The sequence below is a fragment of the Pipra filicauda genome, unplaced genomic scaffold (genome assembly GCF_003945595.2).
Source record: "Pipra filicauda isolate LSUMZ 115617 unplaced genomic scaffold, ASM394559v2 scaffold426_size588282_pilon, whole genome shotgun sequence".
NCBI classification, from domain to species: Eukaryota; Metazoa; Chordata; class Aves; order Passeriformes; family Pipridae; genus Pipra; species Pipra filicauda.
Genome location: NW_024104561.1, coordinates 235,414 through 253,531, shown reverse-complemented (window position 1 = coordinate 253,531; position 18,118 = coordinate 235,414). Strand labels below are relative to the sequence as shown.

The 18,118-nt window shown below is 36.5% G+C and overlaps 1 protein-coding gene across 4 annotated transcripts in view; it reads left to right on the top strand.

Annotated features, from left to right (window-relative positions):
* Nucleotides 1-18,118, top strand: part of NIPBL (NIPBL cohesin loading factor) — a 162,017-nt gene that overhangs the window by 102,360 nt on the left and 41,539 nt on the right. For all 4 annotated transcript variants that reach the window (XM_027734109.2, XM_027734110.2, XM_027734112.2 and 1 more), the window contains one exon: nucleotides 2,589-4,127. In XM_027734109.2, the coding sequence (XP_027589910.1) occupies nucleotides 2,589-4,127 (1,539 nt within the window). The remainder of the gene's footprint in view (nucleotides 1-2,588; nucleotides 4,128-18,118) is intronic.

Genomic DNA, 18,118 nt, shown 5'->3' with positions numbered 1-18,118 from the left:
TTGAAGGTGTCCCTTTCTTCTCAGATAAGACGTCAAGTTACTAAAAGACCAGTGTTCTGTTGTCAAGAGAAATGAAGAAGGTGCATCAGAAGAGCCATGTAGTTAGAGGGAATATGTATGCCAAGTTGTGATGTGATCATCTACTTGTGTGTTCTAACAATTTGACATTTTGGATGATGAAGAACAGCGGCATGTTGAGCCTGGTCACTTACAGAAGTCCAAGCAAGAAAATTGGTCCTACTTGAATTGTTTTGGTTGTTTAATCTTGGAGCCTTCAGCATGAGGGCTCTGAAAGGTGAGTTTTGGTTGATCCAGCCATGGCTGTTTAAAGCATCACTGCTTGTGGCCATCTGCTCCTGTAGTAGGCATAAGAGAGGGAAGCATTTTCTTGCTCTTAACTGACTCACTCAGCCTGGTAGGTTAATGCAAACCACCTCCACTAGTGCCTTAAGGTGATGCATTGGACAATAAAAAGCACTTAAAAATATGAATGTGTGTTCCCTTCTGCTACAGGTGATAACCTCAGTTAAAGGAATGGGACAGATAATGAATAACAGTAATGTCTTAAAGACTTCTGTTAGATCCACCATCAGAGCTTTACAGGACTTTTTCAGTTTGGCTGGCATTTCTGGACAATAACAAACCTGACCAACCTTCTCCTAAGAACACAAGTTTCTCAATTTATGTTTCAAAATTTAAAGAGTTTTAATTGAGAAATAAGGTAATGATGTCTGTGGATATATGTATATTTGTTTTAATCAATAGTGTAGGGAATAAATCTGTGTAACTCCCCATATGAATCCAGCAGTTGCTGTAGTACAGAAGAAGCAAGAATCTCCATGCTAAAAAGCTGCACCTTTGATTTACCAAATGTATTTTGCTTCAGGTGTCTATCATAAAGTGGGCAGTCATTCCTACAGATTTTGTTTGAACTATGCAAAGTCCTTTATTTGCAGTAGACCAATTTCTGCATGGAGTTTACTGTATTTGTCTTTACTGTCTTCCAGCCATCAAATCTTGTAGAAAGTTTTGAGGTTCTAGGAAGTTAGAGGTATCCAAATAGATTTGAGGATGAAAAATATGGTGAAAAAAGCCTATTCATGTCACTTGAATTGACCATGTAACTACTTGTTATTATGTCCTAATTTTAATTTTGGAGATGATCCTTCAAAGTTTCAATTATTCTAAGTAAGAATCTTCTAAAAATTTAGAAGAAATTGGAAGTCATATGTTATAATTCTGGTTTGCAATTCCAGAGGAGTATTTGTTTTTTTTCATTGGCATTTATTTCCTTATTTCTTTGTTGCATCCTCCTTGCTGCTCATTTTCCTACTCTGAAAAAGAAAACTCTTTTGTTGCATCTGGTGATAAGGCACCACAAATCTAGGCACAAAATATGTTATTTTTCTTACGTTGTACTTGTGGTCTAGGCATTTTGACAATAGATCTATGTTTAATCATTCCTTACCCTTGAAATAATATTCCCTGATTACAGGGAAAGTAATTTTTTTTGACAAATTACACAGTGATAGTTGATAAATGAGAATATAAGCCTTTGTGCAGGTAGGGCTTTTAGTTTTCATGGCAGAAATTAATTTTAGTTTGGAGTTCCATGTTGGATGAGTAGAGTATACTCTTTTGGATACTTCCATGTGCTTCTCCTCTCTATGAATATGAATTCTACCAAATTACAGCGTGTATGGTTGGCTCACTTTATTTTTCTGTATTCTACTCCTAACGATTTTTTAGTGTAAACTAAAAGGCTTATTGCAGAGTCAGGCTTTTGATAGAAAATTATCACTGAACTTTTTATTTCATCTATGAAAAGCATTATGATTGCAAAGAGAAAACACTCAACTTTTTAAGTGTATAGTGGCCCCCCACCTTATTTGTATGTGTTCAGGTATAGACTCCAACCCTTGATGTACTGCTTTGCTTCAAGAAGAAGCATGGAGTGGTGGAGTTACTTTATCAGTTTTGTTCGTTGTTTGTGTGATCCCTGGCTAAAATATGTGTGAAGTCCAACTGATGCACTGAACAAAGGAAGAAAGGCCTCTGTCTTAGTCATTGCAGATCCTTCCTTAGTACATATATGATGAAGAAGGTTGAATCTGCAGAAGATAAATAGTACTATTCCTGAAAAAGTAGTTGTAGAGGTGCATGTTAACTTTGTCTTTTCAAAATTCTGCTTCAGTGTAATTGAGTAGTTTGGGGGGTTTTTTAAATGTTTTGTTTTGTTTTGTTTTATTTTGGGGTTTTTTTTGGTCTTTATGTATTGCAGCTGCTTTATTAGGTGGTTCTCTTGGGAATTACACAGGGTCTTTGATTTTATATGTTTTGAGGGTAGGTCTTTTGAATGATTAATTGGCATCTGTGGTAGACTGAAAATGAATGATAGTCTGAATATATTAAAAAGAATTAACTAGAGAAGTCCAATTCTTGCTTTCAAATTCAGTGGATTTTGGTGTGTGTGCATATACATACTGTGCAGGATTCATTGATGGGAGTGGAGGGGAATGAACATTCTTGCTTGGACATTTATCAGTCTTTACATGTAATTTGTGATTTTTTTCTCTTTTAACTTGCAGATAAGCCTCTGAAGAAGCGAAAACAAGAAAACAAACCGCCAGAGGCTGGAGGTGCTACTGGAGGAAATAGAGCAGCTTCTCAGGAGACAGGTTCTGCAGGAAATGGGGCAAGGCCTGCCTTGATGGTTAGTATTGATCTACAGCAAGCAGGAAGAGCAGACTCTCAGGCAACAGTAACTCAGGATTTGGACACCATCAAAAAACCTGAAGAAATTAAGCAGTATAATGATGGGTTTGTGTCTGTTCCCCAAGAAGACCCTGTTGGAGTTCTTAAATTTAAACCTGAAAACCACCCAGAAATTTTTAGGAAAAAGTCAGATTTTGAAGGTCAAAAGACAGATGTCCAGCAAAATGAAAACAGACAAATGGAATTTCAGCAAAATGAGAGCAGACGGTTGGAAAGTAAACTCAACGAGAGCAAACAGTTAGAAGTGAAACATGAAAGCAAGCATGAAAGCAGACAAATAGAAGTGAAACAAAATGAGAACAGACAGACAGAATCAAAACAAAATGAGAGCAGACAAATGGAGATGAAACAAAATGAGGGAAAACAAAATAATGGCAAACAGGAGATTCGACAGAGGCCAGAGACGCCAAAACAGAAGAGTGAAGGCAGACCTGAAACACCTAAACAGAAGAGTGAAGGGAGGCCTGAAACGCCAAAACACAGACATGATAATAGGAGGGACTCCAGTAAACCGTTGTCAGACAAGAAAATTGAAATATCTAGGCACAAACTAGATATGAAATCTGATCCTTCAAGGCTAAAACCTGAAAGCAGATCTGATCCAACAAAACAAAGGCCTGATGGGCGTTCAGTTTCTGATACACCAAGGCGTGACCATGATAGCCTTAAACAAAGATCTGAGGACAGGGGGGACTCAGAGAAATACAGAGGAGATCCATCCAAGATTAGAAGGCCTGAATATTTGAGATCCTCGAACAAAAATGAACATGATTCTAAGCATGGTATTAAATCTGATGGTTCAAAACCTGAGAAATTTGAAAGGAAATATAGGCATGAGTCTGGTGAGTCAAGGGAAAGGTTTTCTTCTGGGGATCAGAAATCAAGACCTGACAGCCCTCGTATTAAACAGGAAGGTAAAGGAGATTCTGGTAAATCAAGACCTGATAAACCTGGTTTTAAGTCACCCAACAGCAAGGATGAACGAAGGACAGATGGTAATAAGAGTAAAGTAGATAGTAATAAAGCACATGGTGACAATAAAGCAGAGTTTCCCAGTTATTTGTTGGGGGGAAGATCCGGCGCATTGAAACATTTTGTCATTCCAAAAATCAAGCGTGATAAAGATGGCAATGTTACTCAGGAGTCAAGGAAAACTGAATTTAGAGGTGAACAAAAGGACAAAGTAGAGAAGATTGGGCTAGTTGAAGATCTAAATAAAGGAGCTAAACCTGTAGTTGTCCTTCAAAAGCTTTCTTTGGATGATGTGCAGAAATTTATTAAGGACAGAGAAGATAAATCAAGGGGCTCTTGTTTTAAACCTAACAAGAACAAGTCATCCAAATCTAATAAAGGTAAGAATTTTTTAATATTAATTGCATTATATCTTTTCACTTGTGTTCTTGTATATTTTCTACTTCTATTGTTAGAAATTAAATGCAAACATTTCATAGTTAGTTTATATGCTTGCTTATGTGGTGATTTTGGGGAATAAAGTAAAACTAATCTAAGGACTTGTCATTATTGGAAGTCTTCCTACACATGTAGCTGAAATGATTTATTTACTTCAGTGCAAGTTCCTAATGTGGCAACACTTAAATGATCTCTAGCTGTATTTCAGCTGCGTTAGTTTAACCTGGTAATTTATCCAGTGAAATGTAACTGCTGTATGTACAATTTTAACTGATTTAAGTGTGTCTGTATGAGGAACTGGCACTGCTCTAACTAAACAGTGTAGCTGGAGTGGTGGGAAATAATGTGTTTGCAAGCCCTAAGATTCTTTCATATTTTTGAAGTGAAATGGGTTTTTCCAAGGCATGTTTTGACATGATGCCATAAGAACATAGTTGCAAAGTCCCATCTGCCTCTTCTCTATAAATACTGTAAATACAAATTCACTGAGGAGTTTCTATACTTGGGACCATTGAGAGTAAGCTTACAAAAACATTCTGTCTGTAAGAGAATTCAGGCATCGTTGTCTCTAGGATCCACTATACTCAGAAAGAAGAAAGCCAAACAATTGGCTGACATTTTCAAATTAATAATATGGACAGGAAATAATTCAGAGTAGTTTGTAGGTTTGATATTTGGCTGATTGTCTCTTCTGCAGATTTAACACTTTTTAAAATAAGATTACTTTTCTTCTTGGTGTTTTAATTTTGGCTTCTTTGGTTTCAGACTGAAGTAGATCACTTCACATTGTGAAATAAATGTTGCTAACTGGTCAGGTTTCCTTTTCTTAAATGTTTAACTTTTAAAGAATTTAGATTTCTTATATAGTTATTTTTGTAGAGTTGTCATGTCTCAAAATAGACAAATCAAATACTAGATGAGAAATTTACAGCTGTATGCAGGGTGATTTATGAATGCAGGTATATAATGAATTCAAGATTAAAACATTTTCTTACATAGCTGATCTGGTAAGAAATTATGTAGAAATCATCTTTGTGAATCTGTAACTATTTCATGTGAACCTATACAAGGGTGTTGTCTATATTATGCGTTTATTTTGCTATGTCTTTGCTGTATCTACTAATCTGTTTATATTAGCTCTTAAAGACTTAATAATAATTCATTACATGTATTGCTTATTTGTAAAATATTAGCCTCCTTGTTAGGGATTTCTCTTTATCCTGGAAATATCAATATTGTCCCTGTCCCTTTTTGAGGTTCAAAACAGGCAAAATTTTCATTTCTAGTAATAGGGATCTGGAGTTGGTCATAAGATTATGACATCTTTGTTGTCAGTTTAATCAGAAGATTCCAGATTAAACCTTTTTGTGTTCTTTATAGAGAATACTAAAAACTTACTGATGGAACTCAGCTCTAGTCTCAGTAGGATAGATTTTGAATTCACACAATTCTATGTGCAGAAAATAAGTTGCTTTCTGGAATGTTTCTGAATTACTTTTTTTTGTAGTCTGTATTATATGTGGTTATATATGTAGAATGTTTTAGTAGTGTGTAAAGGTTTTAATGACTTTTGATGTAATTCTAGTAGCTATCACACGTGACCAATGCATTAATTATAAAGTCAAGTTTATAACTTCTCTGCAATGTTTTTCTGCATTTTTTTCCTTTCTGAAGTCATCTATTTCTTGCATAGTGTCAAATAACTTGGGACATATTTTCCAGGGGAAAAGTTGTTTGAATCTGATATGAGTCTTTTTGCTATTGTATTCAGAATAAGGTTCTTGCAATGATACTAGAAATAAGTTTTATGGAAAGGATAACACTGTAACTGTTTTTATCTTAAAAATCACCTTTTGAGTGTTCAGCGGGCAGATTTTGGAGAAAGTGTCTTTGAACTTCAGATTTTTCATGTGTATATTCAGTTTTGTATTTTAACTTCCTGGTAACTCACTTTCTAGGATACGTTATGCTAAATAACCAGGTGAACTCCAGTCTTTGAAAAGGTACATAATTTATAAAGGTGTCTCTTCATAAGCCAAAGTCTGTTTGTCAACAGCTGACTGATACAGAAATATTAATGCCATTGCCAAAATACCCTTACTCCAATTGAGAGAAATAGTGTTCACAGTTCTGGTCAGTGCCATTTTTAGTTATAAACTTTTCAATACACTAGAAACTGTAATTTTCACAAACCTTCTTTTAGTTCATCCTGTATTACTTACTAGATTGTAGCAATTCTTTTCTAGTATTGCCTTTTAGCATCATTATTCCACTTCTCACATGCCTCTTATTCCATGTAGCTTAGTATATTTTACTTTATCTTATTTCACTTCCTTTGTGTTTCTTGTCCTTTCTTTTTTGCTTTCTCATCCATCCCTTCCCCAAGAAAATGTCTTCTCATGACTTTGTCATTGGTGTGATTTATCTGAAATCTAGTTTAAAATAGGATTGTTCAGCTAGTTTAAAACACCATTTAGATAGTCATTCTGTCTTAAGGGACTAATCCTCATTCATTATAAAACTCAGTAAAATTGACTTGTTTTAAGCTACAATTGATTCTTTGCAAACTGAAAGTCTATACAACTTTTTGCATGGTTTCAGTAAATTTTAGATTTGAAAATTATACCTTTATTTGTACATGTGGATAAGCCTTTCATTGTACTTCAAAAAGAAAAGTAGTATTCTCACCAAATTTTATAGAGATGTTTGAAATTTTGTCAAGTTACGAATGAGAGGGATAGCCGTAGTATGTGACTGTTAATATCGAATCAACCCAACAGTCCTTTTTGTCATTTAAAAGGAAGAAGTTACCTTTTTCTCTCTTTCTCTCCTGATTTTTGAGCTTTTTCTGAAAGATTCACGCTATACATCAGAGGAAAGTTACAGAGGTTTTTTTCATAGTATTTTGCTAAGGGGTCTTATGGTGAAGTCTTTGTGGCCTGTTTTGTCCAGGTCAGAATGAACATTTTTTCGTCTGATTTTAACAGCTGTGAATGCCTTTTATCTTGGTTTTAATGCAAATGTGTGTCATTGTGGGATCCATGAAACTTTTCCCTTCAAGTTTGTGCCTGCAATGAGGAGGTCATGTTTGCTATCCTTTCTTTTCAGAGCTTCAGCGAATACCTTCTCTGCTGCTTTTTTAGAGCTATGCTGATCAACTGTGTTGGGATGGGAGCTGGTAACAGTTTCATGGTTACTGCATTCTGAACAAGACAAATTTTCCTTTGTTAAACTATGAAACACACATGAGTAATGAGAGAAACTGTAACTGTCTGTGTAAGGAGATGTCTGACTAGGTTTATAATATGTTTGAAGGATTGTCTTTCCAAAAGAAGCACCTTTTGAGTCTTCCAATATCACCTAAAAGAGTTCGGTTTTTTAAGAAAAAAAAAAAAGAAATTCTGATCTGAATGCTACTCCTCCATTGTGTAGATTGTTATGGGATTTCATTATCTGTACAACACAGAACTGAAAATGTAGGATTTCATTGCTCACTGAAAGTCTTCCTAAATATACTATGTTCTCTGCTGCTCTGATCTAAAATTTTAGTGAAGAGTTGCCATTTCTTCAAAGGTGCTCTTCATACATACTCTTTACAGGATCAGCTAAAAATTTTACTGATTAATCATCTTCATGTCATTAAAACAATGCCTATGAATTTTTTCTGTGTTCTGTGCTTATGTGGTTTGTTGGTTTGTTTGGTTGGTTTAATTCCAAGTAACTTTTTCAGAACCTATAGTAACTATAATTTAGCATTTGTATAATATGATGGTCCATCTTTGAGTTCTAGCTGGAAATAGTCTTACTTCTAAAACAGAGCAATCAATTAGGTCATTTTCTTCTAGTAGTAGCTACAAGAAAGGGAATCTTTCAGGATTAAAAGCTGTATATAGATTGTGTGGGCTTGTTTGAGTGAACTTGTGATGCCTCTCATGGATTTATAGTTAGCACAGCAGAACTACTTAAAAATACTTTATGGTACAAATGAAAACTGTGGGCAGAAAGGGAGTATCAGTTTTAAATATTGTTTAAATCCTTCATGTGTAGGATTTCTATAAGGACAAAACTGGCTTATGGATGTTAACACATTGAATTTTAGGGTTCACTCAAATTCATTTCCAAAATAACAATTTCTAAATGCTGAAACAGAGACACTGAAATCAGTGGGACTGCAGGGAAGTAACTGGAGTAAAAACATATTTCCATTGGGAAGGAGAAGACTGGAACTCAGTTTGTTTACCACAAGTTATGCTTTTGCAAAGATTAGAATTGTGAAAATACACAATTCCATGAATCTGAATTTGAAATCACTCTTTTGGAGTTCCTGGTAACAGTTGCATTTGCATATGTCAAGAGTAATACCTGCTGACTATCTTGCATGTGCATGCACCACCATGTGGATCAAGCAGGCAATAACTTTCTCCGAAACAGCAGGATGTTCTCAGCTCAAATCTTTAAACCTTCTTCAAATTCAAATTTAATTGTAATTGTATTGAAGCAACTATGACTTTCATAAGAATTCTACAGTCTTCCTGGTTTTTGTCTTTTCTGAGATATTAGGGACTACCTCCTCTCGTCTTAACTAGACTGGAAGAGGAACTGACTGACCTGTGTGCCATTAGAAATATTTCAAGATACATTGGGTCTGCAAAGGATCCATTTTAATATACTGTTTGTTCATTTAGCCCTGATTGTTTGTTTTCCCTTTCTGGAATAAAAGGTTCGTGGTTTGAAAAGTATTCCAGGCATTGTTTTGTTAAAAGCCAACACTAAACTATATATAACTTACTTAGGAAGATCTCATTTCTCTAGCATGCTTTGCACAAGAATGGTTTGTTCCTACGTGCAGGGAATATTAAGGTATGGTGTGTCCATCCCATCCCAGAAAGTAGCTGGGATTTGTATGGGCATTGTACATACCCTCTGGAGCCTTCATTTTTGGTGCTAGTGTTTCAGAAGTGGATGTTGGATAAATTGGTATTGGTACACAGCAGGAATTCAGCTATTGCACACTGGAGTAATTTCTTGGGTTGATCTGTTACCGGTAATATAGGTGACATTTTCAACACAGGGCTTTGCGTGGTGGCTGCTTTCCTAATTTTTTCCTACTTTAGACTTTGCCACTAAGGTAAATAATTTGATTGTTACTCCTACAGTTATTATTAAGTTTTCTCTGGACAGTAAGAATGAACTTCGAATATGTCACATCGAGTTCTTAGCAGCAACAATAAACCTGACCAAACCCACTAATTTCATTGTACTTTCATTCAGTTGAAATGCAATTCCAGATGTTTGCAGATTTAGGAGTGCTTTGTCTGTTTGAGATTTCGGAGTGCATTGTTTAATTAGTTCATTTTTGAAAAATTACTTTGGCACACATAAAAGATACACATTTATTACCTAATTTGTCAGAACAATTTCTTGAAAGTCTGAAACTGCCTTTGGTTTATAGATGTGGATACTTATTTGAGTTCCTCTTGCTTCTGGGAATTGATAAGGCTATTTTGCATAAATAATTTTTGCAACAATGCATTGCAATATGTAAAAATGTGGGCCAGCAATTTATCTGATGTCAATTACAATATCCAACACAAACCTGTTCATGTTTCTAAGGATCTAAATGTGCTTGTTAATCTTGGCTTGTGTGCAGGGATATGTGCTTGAAATTTTTGGTTTGAATTTTCTTCTGAACAAAGGGTAAATTTGACCAGAAACAAATAGAGGAGAACCTAACATTTGCTTCTAGTAAATTACCTTTTCTGTTGCTCTGTGACAGCTGTTTTAGGTGACGGGTTTCGTGTAAGAAAATTTAACCTGTTTACTTGAAATTTGGAGTTATTTTTGCTCCATGGGAACATTACCAACAAACAGAAAAGAAGACGGTGAAATGTTTTTTTCCTTCAAATTAGTGAACTGTTGTTTGCGTTGAATAACTTTTCCTTAAATATATGTACTGTTTCATTAACTTCTGAGGAATTTTGCTGTTAGTATTTTACAGTTAAAGCTAAGACCAGCAATCTTTTATTGTTGTTGTTGCTTATGTAATTCAGTTACCTTGAAGAAGCAAAACAAGTAGCTTCACGGGATATTTTCAATGATAGGGGCTGAGAATGTTTCCATGATATTGAGAGGACAAAACAGGTCTTCTTGATGTGCCTATAACTCACAGGTGAGAGGTAAATAATTGGATTTGCTTGCTTATTCCCTGCAAAGGTCTTAGTTGTATTATATTCCTTATACAGAATTTTTTCTTTTATGAGAAGAAAAAATCTGAGGAGCAACCTGATTTTATTTAATCGAGGTCTCTTCTTAGGCTCAGTTTTCTTTTGGCTCTGTTTTTAAATTGATTTGAATACATGGGTGGGAAAATACTTCAGTCATAAATTTCAGATCTCAACCATTAGTCATCATGGAGTCATAGAACGGTTTGGATTGGAAAGGACCCTAAAGATCATATTGTTCCAACCCCCTTCCAGGGATAAGGACACCTTCCATGAGATGAGGTTGCTCAGGGCCCCATCCTATCAGGCCTTGAACACTTTCAGGGATGGGGCAGCCACAACTTTTCTGGGCAACTTGTTCCAGTACCTCACCACTGTCACAGTAAAGAACTTCATCCTAACATCTAACCTAAATCTCTTACTTTGTTTTAAAACAATTACTCCTTGTCCTATCGCCATCTGCCCATGTAAAGTGTCATCCTCCCTCTTTTTTTTTTTAATAATCTCCCTTCAAGTACTAGAAAGAGTTTTAATGGAAGAATACTAACAGAAAATTGCATGCTGTGTTTTGTAACTCTACAGAACTCCTTAATACAATAAATTGAGTTTGCCTAAATTTCAGTGCATGTGTTCAAATACAATGACAGTAAAACCCAAAAGCAACCCCCTGACATTGATTCATAAAAGTAAGTGTGTGCAGTGTAGCCTTTACTTTAATTGCCAATCTTGCTCCTTTTTTTCTAAGTACTGCTTTATTTTTCGTGAAGTATCTTACAAAACTAGACTGCTTTAGCCTCCTTTTGTCGATTTCTATAGTGAATAGCAATAAGGAATAAATAATTTGTGGCTATAGTTGCTACAGCAATCAAATAGGTTGAGGACATCATTGATGCCAGTATAAACGAGAGTTCTCCTGGCATGTTGGGAGAGTGTGTGTTTGGTATGTTCCGTGCTTTCTGCCTGGATCTTTCAGGGCTCTCTTTGGAAATCTTTTCCCTCCTTGAAATGTTTTTTTTTTTCTGAGAGTATTTTGTACTATTGTAAAATTCTTTTTGAACCAGCGCTGCTTAGCTGTGGTTAATGATGATCTCTGTTGTATCACACAAATTATTCTGTTGCTGTGTCCAGATTCTTCTCTGACCAGCCTGTCAGGGTCCCATTCTAGGCCAGAGCTAAGAACTGGAGTAAAAGCAAGGAGTCAAACCCTCTTTTTTTGTTTGAGGCTGGAAGCCTATCCTTTGTGCAAGTATTGGGGCAGATGAGGAAAAATTATGTTGGAAGAGATATGTTCAAGCAGGTTCTATGGAATGTGGGACATACGTCTTCCTGACAGTATTTTTCTCCATCCTACTAAATTCGTTGCAGCAGAGAATCCCGTGGGTGCTGCCCCTAGGGTGGTGGTGAGGGCATCTGTCTCCCCCCCCCTTTTCTGGCATGAGTGTGTGAGTTGAGCTCAGGAATTATCCTGTTATGGATTTAGTCAAAAAGTGAGGGTAAGGCACTCAATAGAGGGTTATATCCTGTTTATAGGGTATAGCTGTATACCCTTCCATAAGGTATACAGTGAAGGGGAGAAGAAAAAGGAAAGCCGCTGGAGTAAATGTACTACTCAGTTTATTTTCACCAGTACTCATTTGATAATGTATTTTTCAGCTGATGATATGGTACTAAGATAAAAGAGGAACTCTTGTTTTATGAGCAGATGTACTTTCCTCATAATGTAAATTCCCCTGAGAAAATGATTGAGATTTCCCTGTGTTTCTCTTCTGTTCTTGAAACTGTTCAGGGCACAAAATTACTTGGGGGAGTGTGAAGCTGATGAGCAGGGGACTCTGATCACCAAGGACTCTATATGCCATATAAAGAACATACTGGAGCATTTGAAGAGAGAACCTGGTGGAAAGGATATCATTAAATTTGCACCCTTGAGAAAGAACCAAAAATTTTCAGCTTTAACCAGCAAGTTATTCTTCAGTCATGTGGCCATTTGCATTTCAGTGCCTGACTGCTGTACTGTGACAGTACTTAGCTATTTTGGAGAGGTGTTTATTTTCCAAACAGCTTTATAGCATAGGCAAGTACTTCCATTTTGCCTTTTTTCTTTTAATTCCTTATCTAAAATACAACCTTATCTGCATGAGTATTTGCAGTAGCTTTAAACTGTGAGTCTGTGCTGTTGTAGTTACTATGACATGGCTATCCAACAAGAAGGCAGCCCTCTTATTATGGAGTAAGAGTGTGTTTTATTTCGTGTAGCACAGACTTTGAAGGTTGTTTGAGCTAACCCAGAAAGAAACTGCTTTCCTTCCTTAGTATATGCCTGACATAGGAGGAAATTTAGACTTTAAGCATTTATTACGTAAGGGAGGAATATCTTTTATCAAATGCTCAGAGAGGACATTTAAGGAAGGTGAGTTTGGCCTTTGTGGAATTAGAGCAAGACTGGATATACTAGTCATCAGCAAAATAAGAAAAGTCCTGTAGCAGGTAATGTCTTCTGTGACTTAAAGGAGCAAGAAAAGGGCAAAATTGAGCTGCAGTAGTTAGGATTTTATTTTCATGCCCAATTGAAGATGTGTGCCAGTTCATTAGTGCAGAAGTTCAAGAACATGAGGAGTAGTTAAACTTCAGTTTCTAAACGCTGAGTAACATGAAGTAAATATTTATATCCTTACCCCTAACAGGTGGCACTGTTTCTCTCCTAGACCCTTGTGTGTTTTTATATAATGTCTTCATAGCTGGAAAAAGTTACATTTTAAAATGCAAAATATAGAGATTACAGATATGAAATTGCATTAAATGCAGTTTTTCTTATTACGAACTATCAGCCCACAGAAATGGGAACTATTATATTTATGTTTCCACTGTATTAACTGTCTCTTAGCAATCCAGAGTTTAGAATTCTATATGTATTTGAATCTTGATTGCTCATTAGTTCATAGGAAATATTACCAAGACCTATACTCCACTGTTTTTCATAGTTTGGAAAGCAAAGATAAATCATTACTGAGAAAATAACAGAGTTTATTGGTGTTGGTTTTGATTTCATGAGAGGAACAGCCTCTCTGACCTAAGCATTAGCAAGCATCATCCCCTTTTCCATAGCTGCTTGTTGGAAGTTGGTACATCAAGAAGGTGAAACTAATATGAACTCACTGATTGTTGTTTCAAAAAATAATTGTGCTGTCCATATTGAATGGGTCCAGTAAAATAAATGATGTTACCTTTTTTTGATGTTTAACATCTCTTGAAGGATGATCTGCCTGCATCAGGAAGAGCTATTTGACTTGCAAATTCAAGGCAAAGTGATCCCTTTAAGTATCAGATATGCATAAATATTAGCTAAAGTTAAAGCTGTTCTACAAACATGAAGCTGCAAAAAACAATACTGAGCTTTGAATCAGATCTGTGCTTTTCCATTCATTTTTTAAGCCTTTTGTGGAGAAGGGGAATACTACATCCTCTAGATGCTTATAGAAGTCTTGCTACTACACAAGCAAAATACTTTGAAAGGCTTCACAGACTGTGATAGAATATAAGAGAAGGCTTACATACTAATTCCTTTTTAGCTGAGTGTCTCTGGCTGATCTTTAACTGTATTATATTTTGTAAAGAACTGCTTGGTAAGAAAACACATCATCTTAAGGATCAGTGGACATTCAGTAGAAGATGAAGATTCTTGAATTGTCTTGCCAATGACACTAAATTGGGAGGAGCTGTTGACTCCTTCAAGAGCAGAGATGCCCTGCAGAGAGACCTCAACAAATTAGAGATGGGCAGTCACCAACCATATGAAGTTTAACAAGGGCAAATGCCAGATTCTGCTCCTGGGATGGAGCAACCCTGGTTGTGTGTATAGATTAGGGAATGAAATGCTGGAAAGCAGTGCTGGGAAGGGGACTTGGGGATCCTGGTTGATGGCAAATTGAATACAGGTCAGCAGTGCCCTGGCAGCCAGGAGGGCCAACTGTGTCCTAGGGGGCATCAGGCAAAGCATCACCAGCCGGGCGAGGGAGAGGATTGTCCTGCTCTGCTCTGCACTGGGGCAGCCTCACCTTGAGTCCTGTGTACAGTTTGGGGAACCACAATATAAAGACGACATTAAGCTCTTAGAGAGCATCCAAAGGAGGGCAACAAGGATGGTGAAGGATCTGGAGGGGAAGCTGTATGAGGAGTGGCTGAGGTCACTTGGTCTGTTCAGCCTGGATAAGAGGAGACTGAGGGAAGACCTCCTTGCGGTCTATGATTTCCTTGTGAGAGGAAGAGGAGGGGCAGGCGTTGATCCCTTCTCTGTGGTGACAAGTGACAGAACCGAGGGGAATGGCCTGAAGTTGTGTCAGGGGAGGTTTAGGTTTGATATCAGGAAAAGGTTCTTTGCCCAGAGGGTAGTTGGGCACTGCAACAGGCTCCCCAGGGAAGTGGTCACAGCACCAAGGCTGACGGAGTCTGAGAAGCTTTTGGACAACGCCCTCAGGCACATGGTGGGATTGTTGAGGCATCCTGTGCAGGGCCAGGAGTTGGACTCAATGATCCTTCTTTGTCCCTTCCAACTCACCATATTCTATGACTCTATGATTCTCTGAATATCTTCTCTAAGAAACTTTTTGATAATGGCAATCAAGCAAAACCAAGAACTTGTTGTTCTCCAGCAAGGAGCATGTATGTAAGCTGTGGACAGCATTGCATATATTTGGAGAAGCAGTGTGGAAGTGGCTGTTCACATGTGCAGTTCTTTGAGATGAATTGGTTCTTGCAGCCATTCTGTGACTTCCCTTTAGTTTCAATAATGTGGAGTTTGTTAGCATGCTCTTCTTTACAGTGAGACAAAGATTTTGTTATGATGGTAATTTTCTTCTGGTTTTTTTTTGGTTGTTTTAATGGTGGCAGCAGCTTTGACATTACACTCATGCTATAGTTCATTTCAGGCACATTGTGTTCCACTGATCACACTGAGCACAGGAAATGGAGTTATTCCATTGGTGAAATTCCACTGGTGAAACTTATGGAGTAACCTTTTAGTAAAGTTACTTTCTCTTCCGCTATTTAATGCAGGATTTAGCCAGATATTACTGATTAAAGTGAAAAAAATGCATAGGTACTAGGTCTTAGCAAACTTAGCAAAGAAAGTGGAAAATTGAAAGTGATCGTACATGGTTTTGTAGATTTCAAAGAGGCTTGTGTTGCATATTCTTTTAATTGTTTTAGAAAAGTATCCCATAAACTGAAAGGGTATTAGCATGGATTTTATTACCTAATGCTTGTTGCCATGTAACTGGATGCTTACAGTGAACTGGATTCTCTTAAAGATTTCTTTACTACCCTGAACAAATAAACACTACCTTCATTACAAAGTAAGGAGTTATTAAAGAAGGAATTTAGTAAGATGTTTCCAGTGACTTTTGGGTTACCCTGACTCAAGGTAAAATAATCAAGTAAAATAAGTATTAACAAGCTCATGACTTGTCCCAGAGTATAGAATATTCCTGAATTTCTTCGGAAAGGATGAGAAGTCCTTTTCCATGTATATCAGAATTGTATATACATGGGCAGTCGTGCTTAACTCGTTTGTACTGCATGAGTAAAACTCTCTAGATTTGGTTATTTACAATTCTCAGCAGCTAAGGATACTGGGCATGTGACACACTTACTCCAGGGAACATTGTGACAGAAACAAAAACTTTAATGATAACTTATAGAGAACCTTATAATAATTCTATTTATTCTCTTTTCTGCTGTTCCCTACTTGAATAAAGTAAACTTTACTTATTTCCTAACAAAAGAAAAATGGGTAAGCTTATACTGTCATCTGAAATATCTGTAACACAAGAGAGTGCAATTCAAGCATTAGTTGAATTTAGCACTGAAGAACATAAAAACTTGAACTTCTGAGATGGAAATAAATTATTTTTACAAATACCTAATGTGTTATAGGTATTGTGATAATTTATTTATATTTAAGGGTTGAATACAAACCAAGGAATCAGTAAGGAAAGAAAGCAAGAACAGGAGGCAGGAGAGTAGCCTGTGAGTTTTGTTTGCAGTTTGGGGATTTAATGAAACTTTTGCTCCTTTACTTGTAGCTGTCTTTTGCAATGTTTTTGCTTGGCCAGATTTAGTGTAGACTTTGTGCTATGTGTGTAATCCTGCTGATTTCAATTAAATTACCATGGCATAAAATTGAATATACATATTAGAGAACCAGGATCTAGGGCCCTTTATCAATTTCACCTGTGGAAATTGTCTTAAAACTTGTACACGTGAAGCTCTTCAGGCACTGTGCAGACATTTAAAGTGTGGGGACGCCTGCTCAGGAGCACGGCTGTGCAGCATCCAGATTAGACCTGGCTGTCATCCTGTCAGCTGCTGGTACACACAGAGGAGATGATCTGCCCATGCTGGCAATACTTCTGCCTGTCTGAAGTCAAGTGCCCAGCCCACAGAGATTAACATGTCACAGAAGCATGGTCAACCACACCATGAAATGTTTTCTAGTAATTTTGAAAGCAATATTGAGAATTTAGGTAACTTTGGCACATGATGATTATATAGGGACGGCCACTTAACACAAGTAGATATGTGACCACAGCATGAAGGAAGCAGGGACAACTTTTACTATCATTTTATTTTGTATATGTTTCCCTACCTCACTTCAAAATCCCCAGTATTTGAAGTTGAATTGTTTTTTTAAAATGCGCTTAGATGAGATGACTTGCTGAATATGTTTGACAGTTATGTAAAATTATTCTCTAATCATTGATTTTGTTGCTTCTAGGCAGTTTTTATGGATGTGGATATATGTGAAAATAGTAATATATGAAACTTCTTTAAAAATTTTGATGCTGGAGTCTCATATTAAAGCTCTTCTAAGTCCAATTAAAGATGTTTAAAGAGAGAAAGAAAAAATGCAAAGACCATTCTTGCATTAGAAGTTAGGATATTAGTGTAAAAATGGAATAAATTTTATAAAGTTAGGGTAGTAATGTAGTGAATGCAATTAAAAAGTGTATTATCATCCAGAAGATGTTTTTCTGAGAGGAGTGTGTATGTGTAGCAATCGGCAGGTGATTTCCTTTCTAAAAAAATATTAGAATGCTTTGGCATGGAAGGAGAGGTGCTCATGGCTTATGTTTGTTCTGTTGCTGGAAAAAGATCAACAGTTTACTCTGATAGCCTTCAAATCTGTGCAGTAGATTCTTCGATAAATAAAGATAAGACGAAATAAATCCCCAAGAAATACCTTTGAATTAATTTGGTTTCCTTGTCTCAGTTGGAAGAATTTTGGCTGCAAATATCCTTCACTCAGACTGCGTATGGGTCTAATCTTAGTTTCAAAATGTGATGAGAATGTTGTGATATTGTCTACCTGTTTACCACTGTGGAAAAGAAACCTGATATGTGGTTCAGCTAGCTGCTTATCTGTATTAAATAAAAAAATTTCAACTTTGTTTTATGACAAAATCAGCCAAAAATTTGTGTACTAGGAGGAGGTAAGAAAAAATCTGAGGCGGAGGTGGGGTTGTCAATGATTTGGCCTATATTTAGGGGTAAGACCCCAAAAGTTTTGCCAGATTGTCCTTCCTTACTGGAAAAGGGAATATTACTGTCTTGTGTACACTAATTAATTTGAAGGAGAATAAACAGAAATGTTATTGAGGACTAAGAATCCATAATTTACTTACACTGTTAGAAAACTTGTTAAATGCAGAGGCTGA